Below are 21699 nucleotides of genomic sequence, written 5' to 3' on the forward strand. Positions count from 1 at the left end.
GGTTTGGTACCCGGAAAACCAGCCAGCCACAAGGGAGCATGGACGCAGGAAGACCCACACCAGCTGGAGCTCCCTCCCTCAGGCCAGGGGCAGAAAGTTGAAGCTGGGCAAGGGGTTGAGACACTTGGTTTTTTCCCCAAAAGCTGTTGGGGGGCGCAGGTGGGAGTTTGAGGACAAGAGAGGGAGATAAAAGAGCAGAGCAGAACCCGGCTGGCACATGGCCGCCCTCTGCCGGGCACACGGGTTCACTGCAGCCAGCAAGAAGGACGGCCCCTGGGAACAGATGGCAGAAACAAGGTCCGGCAAAGCAAACTTTATTGTGGCCCTGAGGTTGGAGCTTTTCCCTCCAGGGACTGCTGAAACTCGAGAGTTGGGGTGAGGGCCTCCTGTGTCACCCCCAACAGCTCCATCCCAGTGAGACTCCGATGGAGAGAGGCTGGGTGGGGGGCCCCGGGGTAACACACCGAGGAAGGCCACCCGGCATGGTGCTGTGGCATGGTGCTCTGGCTGGCTCTCCCTCGGTCACTGCAGCCAGGCCACTCCTGGCCCCTCATTTCTTGGATCCTGGCTTTTTGGGTTTCAGTGTGGGTTTGGCCTGTGGGGAGAAGGGAGGGTGCCAGTGTCCCACTCCCTCCCTCTGCACCCCCTGCCCCAGGACCAGCCCCTTCTTCTGGTGCTCACCTTTTTCACAGGACTCTTGTCTTTAAGACTGGGTCTGGAATTGGGTGGGGTGGGGCAAGGAGAGGGGATGTGGGTGGGAAGGAGAGAGAGCTCAGCCTGACACCTGTAGCCCGGACCCTCTCAGTGCCCACACTGCAAGCCGGGGCTGTGTGTGGAATCCCCCTCTCCAACTGTCACCTGCCGGGCACCACTCTGACTCTCTCAGCTTAAACAAGATGGTTTGTTCTTCTCAGCTTCCATCTGCTTTCTTTTATTTATCACAAATAGGTCTTTTTCATTATAAAAGTAATGTTTATGTTACACAAAATATAGCAAATAGAGATTAAATTATTTATTTTCTTTATTTCCCCACCAGTATTAACATTTTGGTGTGTTTCCTCTTAGGGCCTTTTGCTTTGTTTTCTTCTAAAAACATGAGAAATAACATGAAAATGACTTAATATCCTGTTTTTTAAAAATTCTATAAACACTTTCCAGGATGTTATATTCTTCATAGGAACCAGGTCACATTCCATTGGGAAAATGTGACATAGCTTAATCAACTGTTATATTGGTCCACATTTAGAATGCTTCCATTTTTTACTATCACTTGAATAATGCACATCTCAGTGCATATCATTTTACCCACACTTTGGATGGGATCCTTTGGAAGGGACTGTCGTACGTGGAATCAGGTCAGAGGTAGGAATACTTCAGTGTTTTTCTAAGAGGCTGTGGCAGCCAGGAGTGCTCGCATACTCTCTCTAGCCCCTAGACCCCCGCTACGAGATTGCGGCCGAGTTAATAGATGGAAAGAGTTACCTCACTGCCTCCTCTTCTTTTTCCACCTTTTTTTTCTGGAAACCAAACACAAGCAGTATTGGGGTGGTCAGGGCAGGGGCCCAGGGCCAGAGCGGACTCCCGCTGAGCACCAGGCACTGAGCACCTGGCGGGCCCTGCCTGGGCTTCGTCACACTCAGGCACGCTCCATGCGGCGGGCCTGGCCCAGGTTTCTGAGGAGCCTCTGGGGGTCCCTTCCCTCACCTTGGCAATGCTTGCCTGCTTCTGGGACGCCAGCCTCTTGACTTGTTTAACAGGAGTCTCCTCCTCTAGGGACACATCTACATCGTCCTCGTCCTCGTCCTGGTCATCAACCTCATCGCTGTCCCCTTCCTCCTCCTCCAGTTCCTCCTCCTCTTCGTCCCAGGACAGGTCTGCCGTGTCTGCGGTGGCATGGAAAGGCGGCAGGGCCGCGGAGCCCCGGGTCTCTGCCTAGCTCCCGTTCCGCGATGGGTCTTGCTCTCAGAGCTGCCCTGGGGAAGCCAGCACCTGCAGCCTCCCCTAGACCCTTCCTGGCCTCTCGGACAAAGTGGAGGCTTGGGTGGGGCGAGGGGTCCGGAACCCCAGAGAGCTGGGGTGGCAGGAGAGGGCCGGGGACGTGGCCAGCTGTGGCTCTGGCGGGGAAGCAGTCAGAAGAGGGTGCGGGTGGGCAAAGGGTGCCAGCGAAGCGGACAGCGAGGGAATGCAGACTTCATCCTAAAGGAAGTAGAGCCTGCCAGTGTCTTGGGGCGGGACAGTGCCCCGATGGGAGAGGGACAGCCGGACAGAGAAGGCCGTGAAGAGCGTCTGCGGCACAGTCCGTCTGACTCCTCTGGCTCCGTGCCTCGCGGCGGCTAACAGAGATGCGGTAGCACTGGGCGCCACGCAAACTGCTTTTTCCTGAACATCCCACTTCCTCCTCCCCGCTGCTCTTCGAACGTGAAACCCAGTATACCCCCACCCTCGTGTGACAGGCAAGGGGACTGCGGCCCACAGAGGCAGGGAGGTAGAAGAGGACTTCCAGTCCAGACTACTGGCTGTCACTCTGCCTTTGGGGATTTTTGCTAATAATTCAAGAATCCCTCCAGCGCCGGAGTGCCTATTCCCTCCCTGGCCCTGGGCTGGGTAGGCGCTGTACTCTGAGACCTTCCCCAGGTCCAAGTTTCGACTTACTGTAACATTCCTGGCCACTGAGGAACACGGGTCCAGAGCCAGCCCGGAGCTGGAAAGTGACTGGAGGAGAAAGCTCCAATCCCATGAGGGCGACCTGCAGGAGCAGAGAAGATGGGCTCATTCAGCCCCGGCAGCTGCCTGGGGGCTGGTCTCCGGCAGAAACAGTCAGAATTGATTCCCCAAACCCCAACTCCACACACTTCAGGTCCTCTGGGCCTCACCGCATCCTCAGCCCCGTCCTGTTGAGGTGGATTCCGTCGGAGGAGAATGTGAATCAGATGACCCCTTTCTTGTTAGACCCCAACAGGCTTCCAAGCTGAGGGGCAGCGGCTAAGTAGAGAAGTCTGACTGCTACCGACTGAACTGGGTCCCCCAAATTCTTACCGGAAGCCCTACCCTCCAGTGTGAGAGTACCTGGAGGTGGGGCCTTCGAGAGGTAATTAGGATTAGATGAGGTCAGGAGAGCTGGGCCCTCATGACGGGATGAGTGCCCTCGTAAAGGAGACCAGAGGGTCCCTCTGCTCTGTCTCTCCGCCGTGTGAGCAGGCCGCCATCTGCAAGCCAGGAAGAGGGTCCCTGCCCAAATCCAACCGTGCCGACACCGTGGTGTCAGACTTCTGACCTCCGGACTGTGAGGAAATAAATGTCTGTGGTTTAAGCCCCCTCACTCTGGTATTTAGTTACGGCAGCCGACCCGAATAAGACGCGAATCAGATGAGAGAAGCAGACGCAAAGGGGTATGTATGTACAGTTCCAGTAGTGTGTGGATAGATATGCGAATAAAGTTAGACTTCTCTTAAGTGTGAACCATAATTTTCAGGTAGGATATTTCTTTTCCTTATACTTCTCCAAACTTTCCAAAATTTCTGGAGTATCAATGATGATACCCCTATGTATTGACTGCCTACCACGTGCCAGGCCCTAGGCTAAGCATTTTACCTGCTTTATTCATTGAACCCTTCACAGCAATCCCACGATGGAGGTGCCATGACTTTATGGAGGAGGAAACTGAGGCTCAAGGAGATTAATTTAGTGTTTCGGGCTCAGGCAGGAAGGAGATAAGCGAAAACAGCAACTCCGCAGCCATTGACACCTAGGAATGCTGGATGAAATGTACCCCAGTGTTTTCATGGCATGGCTGAAGTCCCCCGCACCAGAAACGAAGGGGCAGAGTGCGCAAGCCCCGGGCCGTGAGCCGCTAAGGGGGAGATGTGCTTACAACAGCTCTGGCCTTGAGTTTGTATGTGTGTTTGTTTAAAGATTTTATTTATTTGACACAGAGAGAGAGGTGCAGGCAGAGGGAGAAGCAGAATTCTCTGAGCAGGGAGCCCGATGCGGGACTCGGTCCCAGGACCCTGGGATCATGACCTGAGCTGAAGGCAGATGCTTAACCGACTGAGCCACCTGGGCGTCCCATGGCCTTGGGTTTTAACACACACTCATGGACAGGAGACAGGGCCTGGGCGCAAGACAGGAGCACTGTCACGGAGCCCGATGAATGGAGGCTAGGACCCTCCAAGGGTTGCACCTCAGTAAAAAGCTCCAGGGTCCGGGTGAGCCTAGGAGACGACAGAATTCCAAATCCACCTACTAGGAACCCCCCTCCCCCCACCCCTGAAGGAAGGAAATGCAAGGGGGATAAAAGTCTCCCGTGAGAACCTAAAAACCGTGACGCACCTCTCACGCACACGAAGTTCGAATTCAGTTGGTGAGTGAGGCAAAGTCAAGAAACTTGTATAAGATCCCAGGCTGGTGACATTCCTGGGCAAATGGTAAACACAAATACAAAATTATTCTCTCGGGACACTGTCAGTTTTCTTCACACGGAATTCCTCCCGAGAAAAAAACAAGACCCCGAAGACAACGCCCCATGTAAAATCATAAAACATACAAGACACAGCCCTGCTAGAGGGAGCAGAAGGAAACAGGATGACCACAGAGGCATGAACAAGAACCGAGATGAAAGAATAACAACCTCAACAACTGTGAGATCAGGTCGATGAAAATCAAATAAAGCGAAAGTAGGAATCAGCACCGGAAGAACAAGTATTAGGAGAAATAAAAAGAACCAAATGCAGCTTCTGGACTGAACAAAGCATTAAAAAACAGAATAAATCAGCTAAAACAAGGATCAGTAAACTGAATCGTGCTGTGAGGAAACTGCCCGGATGCCGTACAGAGGCAGGTGAACAAAATATGAAGAGCAGCTGAGAGGAATGGAGGACAGAGTGAACAGATTCAACACGCGCCTAATTGCAGCAAGGGACTGGGGACAATGGAGCCGATACGCAAAGTGGTGACCAAGAGCTTCTAGAAGCCATCAAGGACACAGATCCTCACGTCCAGGAAACCTAGGCCCTGAACAGATAAATAAAAATAAATGTACACCTGAACATCCCATAGTGAAAGGGTAGATAGCAAAAACAAAGAGGTTATCTTAAAATAAACTAGAGAGGAAAGACAGACTTCCAAAAAAGGAATAATAACCAGACAGATTGAGGGTTTCAACGGCAATGCCAGAAACCAGAAGAACAGAATGACATCTTCAAAGTTTTGAGGGAAACTACCTCTCTATGTAAAATTACACACAGCCAAAATATCATGAAGGAATGAGGGTAAAATAAAAGATATTTCCAGGCAAAGCCCAAGTGAGTTCCCTACTCGCAGACCTACTCAATGAGGTCTCAAAAAGATGACAGTTACTGGTGCGGCCACTCTGGAAAACAGTATGGAGTTTCCTCCTGTTCCTTAAAAAGGGTATGGAGGGGGGCGCCTGGGTAGCGCAGTCGTTAAGCGTCTGCCTTCGGCTCAGGGCGTGATCCCGGAGTTCCGGGATCGAGTCCCACATCGGGCTCCTTGGCTGGGAGCCTGCTTCTTCCTCTCCCACTCCCCTGCTGTGTTCCCTCTCTCGCTGGCTATCTCTCTGTCACAGCTGTCTGTCTGTCACATAAATAAATAAAATCTTAAAAAAAAAAAAAGGGTATGGAGGTATCCTACAACCCAGCAATTGTACTACTAGGTATTTACCCAAAGGATACAAACATAGTGATCGGAAGGGGCACATGCACCCCAATGTTTATAGCAACAATGTCCACAATTGCCAAACTATGGAAGGAGCCCAGATATCCATCGACAGATGAATGGATAAAGAAGACGTGGTATAGAGAGGGAGACAAACCATAAGAGACTCTAAATAGGAAAGAAACTGAGGGTTGCTGGAGGGGAAGTGGGTGGGGGAATGGAGTACTGGGTGGTGGACACTGGGGAGGGTATGGGTTGTAATGAGCACTGGGTGTTGTGTAAGACTGATGAATCACAGACCTGTACCCCTGAAACAAATAATACATTATATGTGAATTAACTGAAATTAAAAAAAAAAACAAAACAAAAAGAAGAGGTGGTATGTGTACACACACACACACACACACACACACACACACACACTGGAATATTACTCAGCCATCAAAAAGCAAGAAATCTTGTCATTTGCAATGATGTGGATAGAACTAGAGGGTATTATGCTAAGTGAAATAAGTCTGTCAGAGAAAGATAAATACCATGATTTAACGCATATGTGGAACTTGTGAAACAAAACACAGATGAACATAGGGGAAAGGAAGGAAAAATAAAATAAAATAAGATAAAAACAGAGAGGGAGGGGGCGCCTGGGTGGCACAGCGGTTAAGCGTCTGCCTTCGGCTCAGGGCGTGATCCCGGCGTTATGGGATCGAGCCCCACATCAGGCTCCTCCGTTATGAGCCTGCTTCTTCTTCTCCCACTCCCCCTGCTTGTGTTCCCTCTCTCGCTGGCTGTCTCTATCTCTGTCAAATAAATAAATAAAATCTTAAAAAAAAAAAAACAGAGAGGGAGGCAAACCGTAAGAGATTTTTAACTCTAGGAAACTGAGAGTTGCTGGAGGGGAGGTGGGTGGGGGGATGGGGTAACTGGGAGATGGGCATTAAGGAGGGCATGGGATGTGATGAGCACTGGGTGTTATATGCAACTGATGATGAATCACTAAATTCTACCCCTGAAACTAATAATACACTATATGTTAACTAAATTGAATTTAAAGAAATTAAAAAAAAAGAGGACAATTACATGGAGAAGGAAGAGGTGGATATGAGCAGCAGTGGTGAGCAAGCAACTTGGTCAGTAAAGAAAAACCCAAGTCAGCATTACTGTAAAACAAAATCATACTAGTAATGACTAGTATTGAGCGTGTTTAAAACAAGCTGAATCTAAGATGCTACATGATAACAACCGGTAAGTTAAGAAGAGGGTAATTAGAAAATCTCCCTGGGTTATTTAGGGGGAGGAATAAAATATTAATTGTAGACTAATCATGCATGATTGTGAAAAAATTAAGAACTAATAAAAATTAGAATGAGATTCAACAGCTTCCAAACCAATAGGAAAGGGGAAAAGAAACCTTAATCTAATAAAAGACAGAAGAAGAAGAAAAAAGAAAAACAAACCATGAAAAAGCAAGGAATGGAGAATCACAAAGTACATGTTACAAATAAATCCAAGTATATTAGCATCACAGTAAACATAAACTGACTATATTGGCCAGATAGATTAAAATAAAACGTACCTACTTACTGCTTATAAGATACATGCCTAAAACATAAGCACATAGAAATGTTGAAGAAAAGATATGGAAGCATACATAGCAGGTGTGGCAGAGGCTTCTCATGGCTAATGTAATATCCATTCTTACCTTTTGCCATAATAACAGTGCACAAATATTATTCAAATACTGTACCCACCAAAGACTGTATTCCCCAGTTTCCTGTGCAGTTGGCTGTGACCATATGACTAATTTCTGGACCAATGAGTTGTAAGCAGAATTTGGTGGATGGTGCTTGTGTGAAGACTCTTTAAAAGGAAGACAGAGAATTGAGAAAAGCCTCTTTGGTCTCCCCGTTTCTTCTTGCCTATTACCCTAAATGCAGAAGTGAGAGCTGGAGCTGCAGCAGCCTTCTTGGACTGTAAGATGATCTTGAAGATGGAAGCTTTGAACCAAGGAGAGGAGAAAGAGAAGGTACGACTGGGTCTTTGGTGACCATGGAGCCATCTTACCAGCCTTGTACTGCCTATCTCTGGATGTCTTCTATCCAAGACAGAAATGACTCTTGAATGTGTTTGAGTCCATGTAGTTGTGTCTCTGTTACTGCAAGCATACCTATTTAAAACAAAAATGAAGCTAGTTGTACCATCTGGTGAGGGATGCTGGCAATGGGGGAGGCTGTGTATATGTGGGGTAAGAGGTATATTCCTCTCGATTTTATTATATACCTAAAACTGCTTAAAAAAAATCCTTATGAAAATGAAGCTAGTTGTATTTGTCAGGATTAGGTTTGTAAACAAACAGCTGAAAACTCAATGCCAGTGGCTTACGCAACATAGAAGCTTGTTTCCTTGTCACATAAACTAAATCTGGATATAAGCAGTGAGCTGTGGGAATACCACTCTTCAATCGCCAGGGATCCAGGCTCTTCCTATTGTGTTAGTCCACCATCTTTAATACATGGTTTCCACCTTCTGGTCCAGGAAGGCTGCTCACATTCTAGCCATCACATCCATATTTCAGCCAGCAAGAAGGAGGAAGGGATAAAAATGGTCACATGATCTCTCTTTAAAGACACTTTGCCACTTCTGCTTACATCCCATTGGCCAGAACGTCATGGCCATGCCCTATTCTCATAAGGTAGCCTGTGGCCAGCTAAAAGTCATGAATTCCATTACTAAGGAATAAAGGAAAATGGATATTAAGAGAAAACTGGAAAACAAATTAATAGCAGATGATGTAAGCTTGAATTCAATAAGCATTTTTAGGGATAAAGACCGAATGTTAGTTTACCAGGAAGACAATTCTGTAAATCATATGCACCAACAACATAGTCTAAACATACATAAGACTATAGCTACAGTATCAAGACTGTGTGGTATTGGAAGGAGAGACACAAAGATCAATAAAGCAGAAGACCTAGAAATAGACCCACACAGACATGTGCAATTGATTATTGACGAAGGTGCCTGATTGATTAAAGGGAGGGAGGACAGCTTGTTCAACGAATGGTGCCAGAGCAGGTCCATCTCCAGAGGCAAAGAGAGGAAGCTTGACCTAAACCCCACAACTTCTACCACAATTACCTCTAAACATATCATAGACTTAAATGTAAAACAAAACTGTAAGACTTCTGGACAAAAAAACGTAGGAAATCTTTGTGACCTTGGAGCCGGAAAAGAGTTCTTAGACTTAACACCAAAAGTCATAAAAGGAAAACTGATAAGATGGGCCTCAGCAAAATTAAAAATTTTTGTTCCATAAAAGTTCATTGGAAAGGGATAAAAAGACAAGTTACAGACTGGGGAGAAAATATTTGCAAACCATAGGCTTGACTGAAGACTAGTGTCTAGAATCTACAAAGAATTAGCAAAACCCAACAGTAACAAAACAATCCAAGAAAAAAATGGGCAAAAGACATGAACAGACATTTTGCTGAATACACAGATGGCAGACAGACACACGACAAGGTGTTCAGCATCATTAGCCATGAAGGGAAATTCAACTTAAAAGCACTATGAGGTATGAAGACACACATTTTAGAATGGCTAAAAACAGAAATGGTGACAACATTAAATGTTGATGAGGATGCGGGAAAATGCAATCACTCGTGCGCTGCTGGTAGAAATGTAAAATGGTACAGCCACTCTAGAAAACAGTTTGGCATTTTAATAAAGTAAGCAAGAAACCACCATATGACCCAGCAATTGTACTCTGGGGAATTTATCCCAGAGAAAGGAAAAGTTATACTTACATAAAGTTTTTTACACAAATGTTCATAGCAGCTTTATTAATAACAGCCCCACAGTGGAATCAGCTCAGGTTTCCCACAGATGAATGGTTGAACTGTGGTACAGTGAGACCATGGAATACTACTCAGCAATGAAAAGAATACACACAACAATTTCAATGAAACTCCAGATTATGCTGAGCGAAAAAAAAAAAGTCTGTTCCAAAAAGTTACATATGTATGATACTATTTCCAGAACAAAATTTTAGAAATGCAGAATAGGTTGGTGGTTACCAGAGGTTAGGGATCCAACAGGAGGCAGAAGAGAGGTGGGTATGGTTATAAAAGGGTAATATGAGGGATCCCTGTTGTCTCCCTCACCCCCGGTTGGTGCTAAATATATGAACTTAGGTGATGAAATTGTATTGAACAAGACGGCTCCATTGTATCAATGTCAATATCCTCGGTTCAAGGTTATATTACAGTTTTGCAAAATGTTACTTGGGGGAAAACTGGGCAAAATATACAGGGATCTCTTATTTCTTACAGGTATATGTAAATCTACAATTATCTAAACATTTTTTCAATTGAAAAATAAACATATATAAAGCAAATAATAAAATTATAAGAGGAAGCCACTGAAAATCCACAATCATAATAGGGAATTTCAACACATTAATTTTGGTAATTGATAGATCAGGGAGACAAAGTAGGTAGGTTTGAACACAATTTATAAACTTGTAACTGGATTCTGCAATGGAGACGAGAGAAGTGGGGAGCAGAAAAAAAATATTTGCAGAATAATGGCCAAAAAATTTCCAAATTTGATGAAAACAATTAACCCACAGATTTAAGAAGTTCAATGAACCTCAAGGCTTTTTATAATGTGTTCAAACCAGTGATAAGGATAAAATCTTAGAGCAGCCAGAGGGAAAAAAAGAACTGCATAAAGAGGAATGAAGACAAGGATACTAGATTTCTCCAAATTATGCAAGCTAGAAGGCCAATGGAGCAATGTTATTAAGTGTTGAAGGGGAAAAAGTCAGCCTAGAGTTCTACACAAAGGAATGAAGAATACCAGAAATGGTAAACATAACAATGTTTTATTCTAATTTCTAATCTCTTTAAAATATAGACTGTCTAGGGTTGCCTGGCTGGCTCGGTCGGAGGAGTGCGTGGCTCTTGACCTCAGGGTCGTGAGCTCAAGCTCCATGCTGGCTGTAGAGGTCACTAAACTAATAAAAACTTAAGGGATGTCTGGGCGCCTCAGTAGGTTGACCACCCTACTCTTGATCTCAGCTGAGGTGTTGATCTCAGGGTCGTGAGTAAAGTATTAACAATGTAGTGTGGGATTTATAGCATATGCGGAAACAAAAGTTATTACAATAATAGCACAAAGGATGGGAAATGGGAAATGAAGTATACTGTAGCAAGACTCTCATATCATTCATGAAGTGGCATAAAATTATTTGAATATAGACTGTTGTAATTTAAAGATGCACCTACAAATTCTAGAGCAACCACTAAAAAAATAATAATGAGGTATATCTGAGAAAGCAATAGTGGAGATGAAAGTATAATCATAAAAACCACTTAGCTAACCCAAAAAAGGCCAGAAAAAAAAAAAAAACAAAAACAAGAAAAGGCACACAGGACAAATAAGAAAGCCAATAGCAAGACAATAGGTTAAAATCCAACCTTGTTGCTAATTATTTTAAATATTAACAATCCAAACACTGTAATTAAAAGGCAGGGATGACCAGACGGGCTAAATAAGGAAGACTCGATTATATGGTACCTAAAGGGAACCTACTTTATATAGAGATACAGAAGTTAAAAGTAAAATGACAAAATTTAAAAAAATAGGAAAAATATAGCACACAACACTAACCAAAAGGGAGCTAGATGGACTGTATTAAACAGGCTAAGTAGACTTCAGAATATTCACCGCAGATAAAGAGGGACATTTCATAATAAAGGGATCAATTAATCAAGAAGATAGAGCAATCCTAGAAGCGTATGTGCCTAATAAAATAACTTCAAAATACATGAAGTAAAAACTGATAACTGAAAGGAGAAACAGGCGAAAGTACAATTATTGTTAAGTCTTCAACAGTCCTTTCTCAATAATAGATCAAGTAGACAGAAAATGAGTAAGGATACGGAAGACTCCAACAAAATTACCAACCAACTTGATATAATTGACAGTAATAAGAAAATACATCCAACCACAGAACACACATTCATTGAGCATTAAGGAAATATTCACCAAACTAGGCCATATTATGGGTCATAAAAGTCAGAACCCAGGACTGAACTCATATAGAGTATTTTCTCAGATCACAATGAGACAGAACTAGAAATCAATGAGAATCTTACAAAATTCCTATTTGGAAATTTAAAAACATACATATTTCTAAATTTCCCAGGGTTTAAAGAAGAAAACTATATGATAATTTAAATGGAATGAAAATGAAAACTGTAGTTATCAACATTTGTGGGATGAAGTCAGAAAGGTGCTTAGAAGGAAATCATAGCATGAAATGGTTGTATCAGAAAAAGACCAAAGGTCTAAAAAAGAAAAAAATCAATAATGTAAGATTCTGCTTCAAAAACTAGAAGAAGAGCAAATTAAAACCCAAATAGAAGAAAGGAAATAAAGAACAGGGATCAATAAAATACAGAAGTGGGTAAACAATAGAGAAAAATTGAAACCAAAAGCGGGCACCTGAAAATATGGATAAAAATATTAAACCTGTATCGAGACTGTACAAGGAAAAGAGAGAAGACACAAATTACCATTATCAGGAACAAAAGAATAGAGTTTACTACAGATTTTACAGAAAAGGAGGGAAATTATGGACAACTCTATGCCAATGAATTTGACAACTTGAACAAAATGGAAAAATTCTTTGAAAGACATAAAGCTCTCATAAGAAAAAAAAATAACGCAAATTGTCCTAAATCTATGAAAGAAATTTAAGTTGTAGTTAACTAGATTGCTTCACACATTTTTTCTACCAAAACTTTTAAGAAAAAAATACCAAAGTTACATGAATTGTTTCAGAAAACAGAAGAGAATATCTTCCTTCTCATTTTATGAGGCCAGCATTACCTAATAGTAAAACCAGACAGAAATAAGAAATGACAAGAAAACTGCAGTCCAATGTTGCTCATAAATATAGACACAAATATATATAAAGATTCTATGCAATCTCTATACCCAACACGGGATTCGAACTCACAACCCCAAGATCAAGAGTGGCATGCTTTACTGATGGAGACGGGCAGGTGCCCCAACACGAATATCCTTAATAAAATGTTAGCAAACGGAATCCAGCAATACATAAAGAGATAATACATCATGACTGAATGGAACTTATCCCAAGAATGTACTATTTTATTTATTGTTGGATTCCATTTGCTAATATTTTATTAAGGATATTCGTGTTGGGGCGCCTGGGTGGCTCAGTCGTTAAGCGTCTGCCTTTGGCTCAGGGCGTGATCCTGGCGTTCCGGAATCGAGTCCCACATCGGGCTCCTCTGCTAGGAGCCTGCTTCTTCCTCTCCCACTCCCCCTGCTTGTGTTCCCTCTCTCGCTGGCTGTCTATCTCTGTCAAATAAATAAAATAAAATCTTAAAAAAAAAAAAGGCAGACTCAATAATCCTTTAAAAAAAAAAAAAGGATATTCGTGTTGGGGCGCCTGGCCGGCTCCGTCAGTAGAGCATGCCACTCTTGATCTTGGGGTTGTGAGTTCGAGGCCCGTGTTAGGCGTGGAGCATACCCAAAATTTAAAAAATTGAAGAAATAAAATTGTAAAAATCAATAAATGTAATTTGCCACATAATAGGATAAAGGAAAAAATAACCTCAATAGATGCAGAAAAGAATTCTTGGCCAAAACTCAACATCCATTCATGACAAAATAGCTCAGGAAATTTGAAGGGAACATCCTCACCCTCATATAAGACATCGACAAGAACCCTTCATCTGTCTGAATGGTGAAGACTGGAAAAAGGCAAGGACAGACCTGCTGTCACTACTTTTATTCAGCATCATACTTGAGGTCTTCGTCAGTGAAGGCAGGCATGAAAGAGAAACGCAGGAAGTTAAACTACTTTATTCAAGGATAACATGAATAAACCCATAACAAATTCTAAGGAATCAACAAAAAGGTGCTAGGATTTATATGCAAGTTTAGCAAGGCCAGATAATACAAAAAACAATTACATAACTATACTACTGAATGATAAAATGAAATTTAAACACACCATTCGGATACTTTCTCTCTCTCTCTTTTAAAAGATTTTATTTATTTAACAAAGGGAGAAAGAGTGAGTATAAGCAGAGGGAGCGGCAGGCAGAGTGAAGGGGAGAAGCAGGCTCCCTGTGGAGCAAGGAGCCTGACGTGGGGCTTGATCCCAGGACCCTGGGATCATGACCTGAGTGGAAGGCAGATGCTTAAGCAACTGAACCATCCAGGGGCTCACCCCCACCCCCGCCTCCCTTTCATTCCTTCCTTCCTTCTTTCTTTCTTTCTCCCTTTCTTTCTTTCTTTCTTTCTCCCTTTCTTTCTTTCTTTCTTTCTTTCTCCCTTTCTTTCTTTCTTTCTCCCTTTCTTTCTTTCTTTCTTTCCTTCCTTCCTTCCTTCCTTCTTTCTTTCTCTTTCTTTCCTTCCTTCTTTCTCTTTCTTTCTTTCTTTCTTTCTTTCTTTCTTTCTTTCTCCTTCCTTCCTTCCTTCTCCTTTTCTTTCTTTCTTTCTTTCTTTCTTTCTTTCTTTCTTTCAGATTTTATTTATATTGTTTATTTTTAAAAACTTTTAAAAAAGATTTTATTTATTTATTTGAGAGAGAGAGAGAGGGCTCAAGAGGACACGAGAGCACATGCAGGAGCAAGCTTGAGCAGGAAGGGGCAGAGCAGGAGGATCTGAGAATCTGAAGCAGACTCCACACTGAGCCTGGAGTCTGACGCAGGCTTGATCCCATGAACTGGAGCTCATGACCTGAGCTGAAACCAGGAGTGGGCACTTAACTGACTGAGCCACCCAGGTGCCTCACCATTTGCATACTTTATACTGTATACAAAAATGAACTCAGAATGGATCAGAGATTTAACTGTAAGGACTGAAACTATAGAACTCCTAGAAGAAAACATTGGAGCAAATTTTCATGACCTTGGATTAAGTGACAGTTTCTTAGATTCAATACTAGAAGCACAAGCCACAAGATAAAACATAAATTAGACTATCAAAATTAGAAATTTTTGTGCTGCAAATGATATCATCAAGAAAGTGAGAAGAGGGGCGCCTGGGTGGCACAGCAGTTAAGCGTCTGCCTTCGGCTCAGGGTGTGATCCCGGCGTTACGGGATCGAGCCCCACATCAGGCTCCTCCGCTAGGAGCCTGCTTCTTCCTCTCCCACTCCCTCTGCTTGTGTTCCCTCTCTCGCTGGCTGTCTCTATCTCTGTCAAATAAATAAATAAAATCTTAAAAAAAAAAAAAAGAAAGAAAGTGAGAAGACCACTCAGAAAATGGGAGAAAATGTTTGCAAATCATCTAATAAGGGGCTTGTATGCAGAGTATATAAAAACTCATATGACTTAAAGACCAATATTAAAATATCAAGCTCAAATAAAATTTTAAAAAATGAATAAACACCTGAGTAAACAATGCTCTAAAAAATACATATGCAGGGGCACCTGGGTAGCGCAGTCATTAAGCGTCTGCCTTCGGCTCAGGGCGTGATCCCGGCGTTCTGGGATCGAGTCCCACATCGGGCTCCTCCGCTGGGAGCCTGCTTTTTCCTCTCCCACTCACCTGCTGTGTTCCCTCTCTCGCTGGCTGTCTCTCTGTCACATAAATAAATAAAAAATCTTTAAAAAATATATATGTAAATGACCAATAAAGAAATGAAGAGAGGCTCAACATCATTGGTCATTAGGTGAAGCAAATCAAAACCACTTTGGAGGCACCTGGGTGGCTCAGTTGATCAAGCGTCCGACTCTTGCTTTCAGCTCAGGTCATGATTTTGGGGTCCTGGGATCAAGCCCTATGTCAGGCTCCGTGCTCAGTGTGGAGTCTGCTTGTCCCTCTCCCTCTGCTCCTTCCCCTGCTCTCTCTCTCAAATAAAGAAATAAGTAAAATCTTAAAAAAATAACCACATTGACTGCCAATTCATACCCAATAAAATGACTAACCAAAATTACAGACAATAACAAGCATTGAAAGGATGTGGGAAAATCGGAATCTCACACATTGTTGGTGAGATTGTAAAATGGTGTGACTACTTTGGAAAACAATCTGGCAGTTCCTCAAAATGTTATATTGTACAACAGCCATGTGACCCAGCAACTGTACCCCCAGGTATATGCTCAAGAGAAATAAAAACATATGTTCATACAAAAATTTGTACCTGAATGTTCACAACAGCATTCACAACAGCCAAAAGGTAGAAATAAAACAAATTCCATCAACTGCTGAATGGATAACTGAAATGTGGTATGTCCAGACAATGGATATCGTTTGGCGATAAAAAGAAAGTACTGCTACATGCTGTAACACAGATGAACCTTAAAACATCATGCTACGTGAAAGAAGCAGTCACAAAAGACCGCATGTTTTAGGATTCTATTTACGTAAACTGCCCAGAACAGGACAATCTGGAGGGACAGAAAATAGATCAATGGTTGCCTAGTGAGGCAGGTGTGGGGGATGGGCAGTGACGGCTAGTAGGTATGGAGTTACATTTTGGGGTGATAAGAATGTTCTAAACTTAGATTGTGATGGTTACACAACTCTTAATTTACTAAAAACCATCTGATTGTACCTTAATAGGCGAAGCTTATGGTACCTGATTTATCTTTCAATAAATACATTAATACCATATTTAATAGCACCCAAAATCACGCAGTATGTTGGGGTAGATTTTACAAAGTATTAGTATATGACCAGTTCCCTGAAAACTACAAAATACTAGTAGGAAAAGTTAGAGTTACGTTAAAGACACACGCTAGAGTGAAAAGTGAAAGACTTAGAGAAACGTATGCTCAATTATTATTGACTCAAAATTGTTAAGATGCCAATTCCCCTCAATGCTTTCCATAGACTCAATACAACCTCTGTCAAAATCCCAACAGGCTGATTTTTAAAGAAAGCCTATTTTGAAATTTCTCTGGACATGCTCAGGACCTAGAATTGCCAACACAATTTTGGAAAAGAACAACAAAGTTGGAAGACTCACACTAATTTTAAGATTCACTATAAAACTATGATAATCAAATCACTGTTACGAGAGTAAAGGTAAAAAAAATAAAACAATGAAACAATACAGAAATATATGCATACATATATGGGCAATTGACTTACAGCAAAATGCTAACATAATTGTACAGTGAAACAATAGTCTTAAAAAAAATGTACCAGAGCACTGGATAGCAACTTGGAAAAAAATGTTTCACTATCCTTACTTTGTAGCATGCAAAAAAATTATCTTGAAAGGGATCATTGACTTAAGTATAAGAGCTAAAACAATAGCACTTGTAGAAGAAAATTTAGAAGAAAACATTTGTAACCTTAGTTTAGCCAATGATTTCTCAGGACACGAAAAAAAAAATGAACCATAAGAGAAAAAAATGTCAGGGGTGCCTGGATGGCTCAGTTGGTTAAGGAGCTACCTTTGGCTCAGGTCACCATCTTGGGGTCCTGGGACTGAGCCCCGCATCAGGTTCCCTACTCGGGAGTCTTGCTTCTCCCTCCACCCCTCTCCCTGCTCATGCTGTCTCTCTCTCTCAAATAAAATCTTTTAAAAAAGAGAAAAAAACGTCAAGTTGGACTTCATAAAAATTAAAAAGTTGTGCTCTTTGAAAAAACTATTATGAAATGAAAAGGCAAGCCAAGAAAATATTTGAGATTTTTATATATATATAAAATATATATAAAATATATATATATATATATATATATCATTCGAACTGAAATGGGAAGGCACTTACCCAAGTGTTCTAGTGGGGAAGCAATGTGGTCTGACTTTTGTTTAAAAGCATCCTTCTGGGGGCCCCCGGCTGGCTCAGTCAGAAGAGCACACAACTCTTGATCTCGGGGTTGTTAGTTCGAGCCTCACGTTGGGTGTAGAGATTACTTTAAAAATATTTTTAAAAATAAAAGGATCCTTCTGGCAGCTGTGCATAGAATAGATGGGGATTGGGGAATTTTTTTCTGTAGATATTCGGTAAATATTTTAGGCTTGTGAACCATATGGTCTCTGTGGAGACTACTCATTTCTGCTGTTACCAAGTGAAAATAGGCATGAATAATACATAAATGAAGGCGTGTGGCTGTGTTTCAATAATACTTTATTTATAAAAACAGGCAGTGGGCTGAGTTTAATTCTGCAGTTTGTTGAACCCTGGAACAGACTATAAGGAACCAAGGGTGGAGGTAGGTAGGCCAGGTAGGAGGCCCTGCGATAAAATTGAGCAAGAGGTAATGGTCACCTGCACCAGGGTATAGTAGGGAGGTGGTGAGAGGTGGTCGGCATATGTTTGAAGGTAGAGCCAACAGGATTTGCTGGTGATATGCGGAGTTCGAGAAGGAAGTTTTTGTCCTGATTAACTGGAAGAGCAATTATGTCCTGGGAGAGGATCAGGTCGGGGCTAGGGGAAGAGATCACTGATAAAAATCAAGGATTGGATTTGTTAAGTACGGGTTATCTCTTAGGTATATTGAGTTGCACAGAGAATCTGGAGCATGAAAGAGAGAGTGGGTTTACAGCAATAAATATCAGAGTCTTCATTTGTATAGATGGTCTTTAAAACTCTGGCAATGAATGAGATCTAGGGAGATCTCATAGACAGAGGGGAAAAAAGAGTTTGAGGGCAGTTTTACAGATGGGCCTCCCAGATCTTCAGGGACAGATGATATTTGTCTTACCTTCACTGTTCCACCACATAGGAGAGAACACTCCATCCCCCCGTTCACGAGGCTACTATGCCTTGACACCCAAATAAGATAAGGAGTTTATGGGTCAACTTCACTTATGAGTATATAAATTTTTCAAAGAAGTTTTAATCTGGGGCACCTGGGTGGCTCAGTCATTAAGCATCTGCCTTCGGCTCAGGTCATGATCCCAGGGTCCTGGGATCGAGGCCCGCATCGGCTCCCTGCTCAGCGGGGAGTCTGCTTCTCCCTCTACCCACTCCCCCTGCTTGTGTTCCCTCTCTCGCTGTGTCTCTGTCAAATAAATAAAATCTTAAAAATTTTTTTAATATATTAGCAAAGCAAATCTAGAAATTTATAGTATGATCAAGTAGTGTTTATCCTAGGAAAGCAGAGTTGGCTGAATAGTACTCTATTAATATAACTTACCACATTAACAGGTTAAAGAAAGAACCTATGATTATCTGAATAGAAAAGCATTTGCTAACCATTTATGATTAAAATGAAGAAATCCTTAAAAAAAGAAAAAATAAATAAAATGAAGAAATCCCAGTTTTAAAAGGCAGAGCAGGACTAGATAGGGACTTCCTTGGCCTGAAAAAGCATGTCTACCAAACGTGTCATACTTAATGAAGAAACGTTAGAAGCATTCCTTTAAAAATATACATATAGTGGCTCCTGGGTGGCTCAGTCAGTTAAGTGGCTGACTCTTGGTTTCAGCTCAGGTCATGATCTCAGGGTCAGGAGATCCAGCTGTGTGCTCAGCACGGAGTTGGCTTAAGACTCTCTCCCTCCCCACCACGCTCACATGCACTCGCTCACTCTCAAATAATAGTCTATAAAAATACACATATAGATCAAGAATGATACCAGGACATTTACTGTTATAATCTTACCCAATATTATACTGGAGGTCTTAGTGTAGTTGGATCAAAAAGACACACAAACTGCCATTAACAATGATGATTTGCCTAGAGAACTCAGGATAATTATTAGAAATAAGAATTTCTGGATACACAATCAGTATGGAAGTCATCAACAGCGTCTGTCACCAGCATTAAAATGTTTAAAAACATGATTTTGAAGAGTGGCTAATTTGCCCAAGGTCACACCGCTAGGGAAGGGTGGGCTAGGATGGAAATGGGGCTGTCTGCTTCCTAAGTTCAGGGCTCTTGGTCATGGGCTCTAGGGCCTCTGGCAGGACTGCCCTACTGCAGAACGACTGTATCCCCACTTTGTGTCTGTCCATCCCCACCCAGGGGGTGAGGCGTGAGCAGTGCCTCCTAGCACCCAGGGCAGGCAGTCTCCCTAAGCCTGCCGGGAAAGTCTCACCATGGGTAGCACAGAGGCCTGAAGGGAAGCAATGGTGATGGGCTTGGTCTTCTTGTCTTCCTGGCTGGCTGGGGGCAGAATTTCCACGAGGTTCACCTCTTCTTTGGCTTTCTCCCCCAAGCAAATCTGAGAGTGGTTGAAGACAGGCCACCGCATCACCGGAGGGCAGCGGAGGGAAACCCTGGTTCCACCTTCTGGAAACAGAGCGGCCCCCGCCCCTCCGCAGCTGTCCAGGTTCCTCCCGGCTGCATTTGACTGCCCTTCCTGGGGGGAGGCACCCACCGTACTGAGCAACAGCTTACAGTCCTGCTTCCCCTCCTTCTGGGCTTTGACCGTCCAAGTCCGCTTCTCCTGGTTTAGCTCACAGCCTGCGAAGGGAGAGGAGCAAGGGGGCCGGGCCGGCTCAGGGGAGGGGCTCCCCGTTTAAATCCCATCTCCGCCCCCCTCCCCCCGCCCCGGGCTCGGGAGCCGCCGGGCCCTCACTCACCCCAGAGCATGGCCCTGGGCGCCTTCTCGGCCGCGCTGCTCGTGCTGCTGAGGTTCATGCCGCTGCGCGCGGGAGCCCGGGTCCCGGCGGCTGTGTGGAATGGGCGCCCGCGGTGAGCCGAGGCCCGGCCCGTCGCCCCCGCTCGCCCGGCGCCCAGCGAGGCCACCCGCATCCCGCCCCGCCGCCCCGATTCCAAGCCCCTGGCTGGCACAGCCGCGCAGCCGGGGGCCGGCGGCGTGGGGCGCTCGACGCTTAGGTCGCCCGGGCTGGAAAGATAATGGGAGCCGCCCTGCGGGCACTTCGGGGGCCCCGCGGGGCCCGTCGGTGCCGTCGTGGTCCCGGCTGTCCTTCCCCTGCGCCGGGCCCTCCCGCCAGCCCGCCGCCGCCTCCCTCACTCCGGCCTCCTCCCAGCCCCACCTGAGCGCCGTCGCCCACTGCAGGCTGTTAGGAGGCTCGCGAAGGGGCAGCAGGGCGCCGTCGACTGAGTCTTAAAGAAGAGGCCCTTCTTGCCCCATTCCGCTCCGCCGTCCCTTCCTCCTCGCCCTGCCTAGGCGCACCTGCGCGGCTTGTTAAAGCGCGGGGCTGCGGACCGCTCCGGTGGGGCGAGGCTGGGTGGGGCCGAGGCAATTTGCATTTCTAACAGGCTTCCAGGTGAAGCTGCTTGCCGCTGGTCCAGGACCACCACCGGGACCACCGGGGACCACCAGGACCACCGGGAGCTCCAGCTTCATGATCACTGGGGATTCACCAAGGCCGGCCGGGCGAGACCGCCTGGCTTAGACTTGCTTCGCCACCCCACGGGAAGCAGCATTAAGGCTTTTCCTGCGGGCGCCCTCCTCCCCGCCCTTTCTCTACCGCCTAGGTGTGGGCCTTTTCCAAGGCCAGGAGGGCCAGTCCCCAGAGAAGAGCCCTGTTTCCAGAAGGGGGATTTCTCCCATGGCCAGGAAGGGGTGGGAATGACTTTGGTCACCAGAGAGGCTGCTGTGACAGCTGGTGCGGAATACACAGTGGGACCCACTTTATGAGGACCAGTCATGGAACAGACAGCAGTTCACAGGGCACATGGCAGCACTTAAATGTTTGGGCAGGGTGGAGGTAGTGAAGAGGAGGAAGCTTTCCTGCTGACCACAATCCCCTCTGTCTCGCTCAGGTGACATCTCTGGGAGTCAGAAATAACCAGGGATCTCTCTGATTAAATTCTTTTCTTTCCCTCCCTCCCTTTTCCCCACTTCCCTTCCTCCCTTCCCCTTTCCCCTTCCTTCTTTCCCTTTGTCTCTCCTTCCTTCCTTCCTCCCTTCCTCCCTCCCTCCCTCCCTTCCTTCCCCCTTCCTTCCTTTTTCTTTCTTCTTTCTTTTCTCTTTTTCTCCTTCCTTCCTCCCTTCCTTCCTTCCTTCCTTCCTTTCCCCTCCCTTCCTTTTTCTTTCTTCTTTCTTTTCTCTTTTTCCCCTTCCTTCCTTCCTTCCTTCCTTCCTTCCTTCCTTCCTTCCTTCCTT

At 44.5% G+C, this 21699-nt stretch overlaps 1 protein-coding gene across 1 annotated transcript; it reads right to left on the reverse strand.

The window, feature by feature from the left end:
* Positions 1 to 254: 254 nt before the first annotated feature.
* Positions 255 to 20270, reverse strand: LOC103673349 (nucleoplasmin-2). Its single transcript, XM_040626556.1, has 8 exons — positions 20207 to 20270; positions 20002 to 20087; positions 19720 to 19845; positions 2653 to 2746; positions 1705 to 1883; positions 1483 to 1517; positions 682 to 715; positions 255 to 595 (listed from the first exon to the last, which is right to left on the reverse strand). Exons 1-8 carry the CDS (start codon positions 20262 to 20264, stop codon positions 551 to 553), a joined length of 657 nt encoding a protein of 218 aa, XP_040482490.1. The 5' UTR covers positions 20265 to 20270; the 3' UTR covers positions 255 to 550.
* Between the last annotated feature and the right edge of the window lie 1429 nt (positions 20271 to 21699).

This window comes from Ursus maritimus, unplaced genomic scaffold, assembly GCF_017311325.1.
Source record: "Ursus maritimus isolate PB19 unplaced genomic scaffold, ASM1731132v1 scaffold_11, whole genome shotgun sequence".
In the NCBI taxonomy this organism is placed as follows: Eukaryota; Metazoa; Chordata; class Mammalia; order Carnivora; family Ursidae; genus Ursus; species Ursus maritimus.

Excerpts from the sequence above, each read along its gene's own strand:
- LOC103673349 (XM_040626556.1), bottom strand. The coding sequence starts at position 20,264 with ATGAACCTCAGCAGCACGAGCAGCGCGGCCGAGAAGGCGCCCAGGGCC. Across the intron at positions 20,088-20,206 it reads GCCCAGGGCCATGCTCTGGG|GCTGTGAGCTAAACCAGGAG; the intron begins GTGAGTGAGGGC and ends CTCCCTTCGCAG. Across the intron at positions 716-1,482 it reads AAAGAAGAGGAGGCAGTGAG|ACCCAGTCTTAAAGACAAGA; the intron begins GTAACTCTTTCC and ends ACCCAATTCCAG.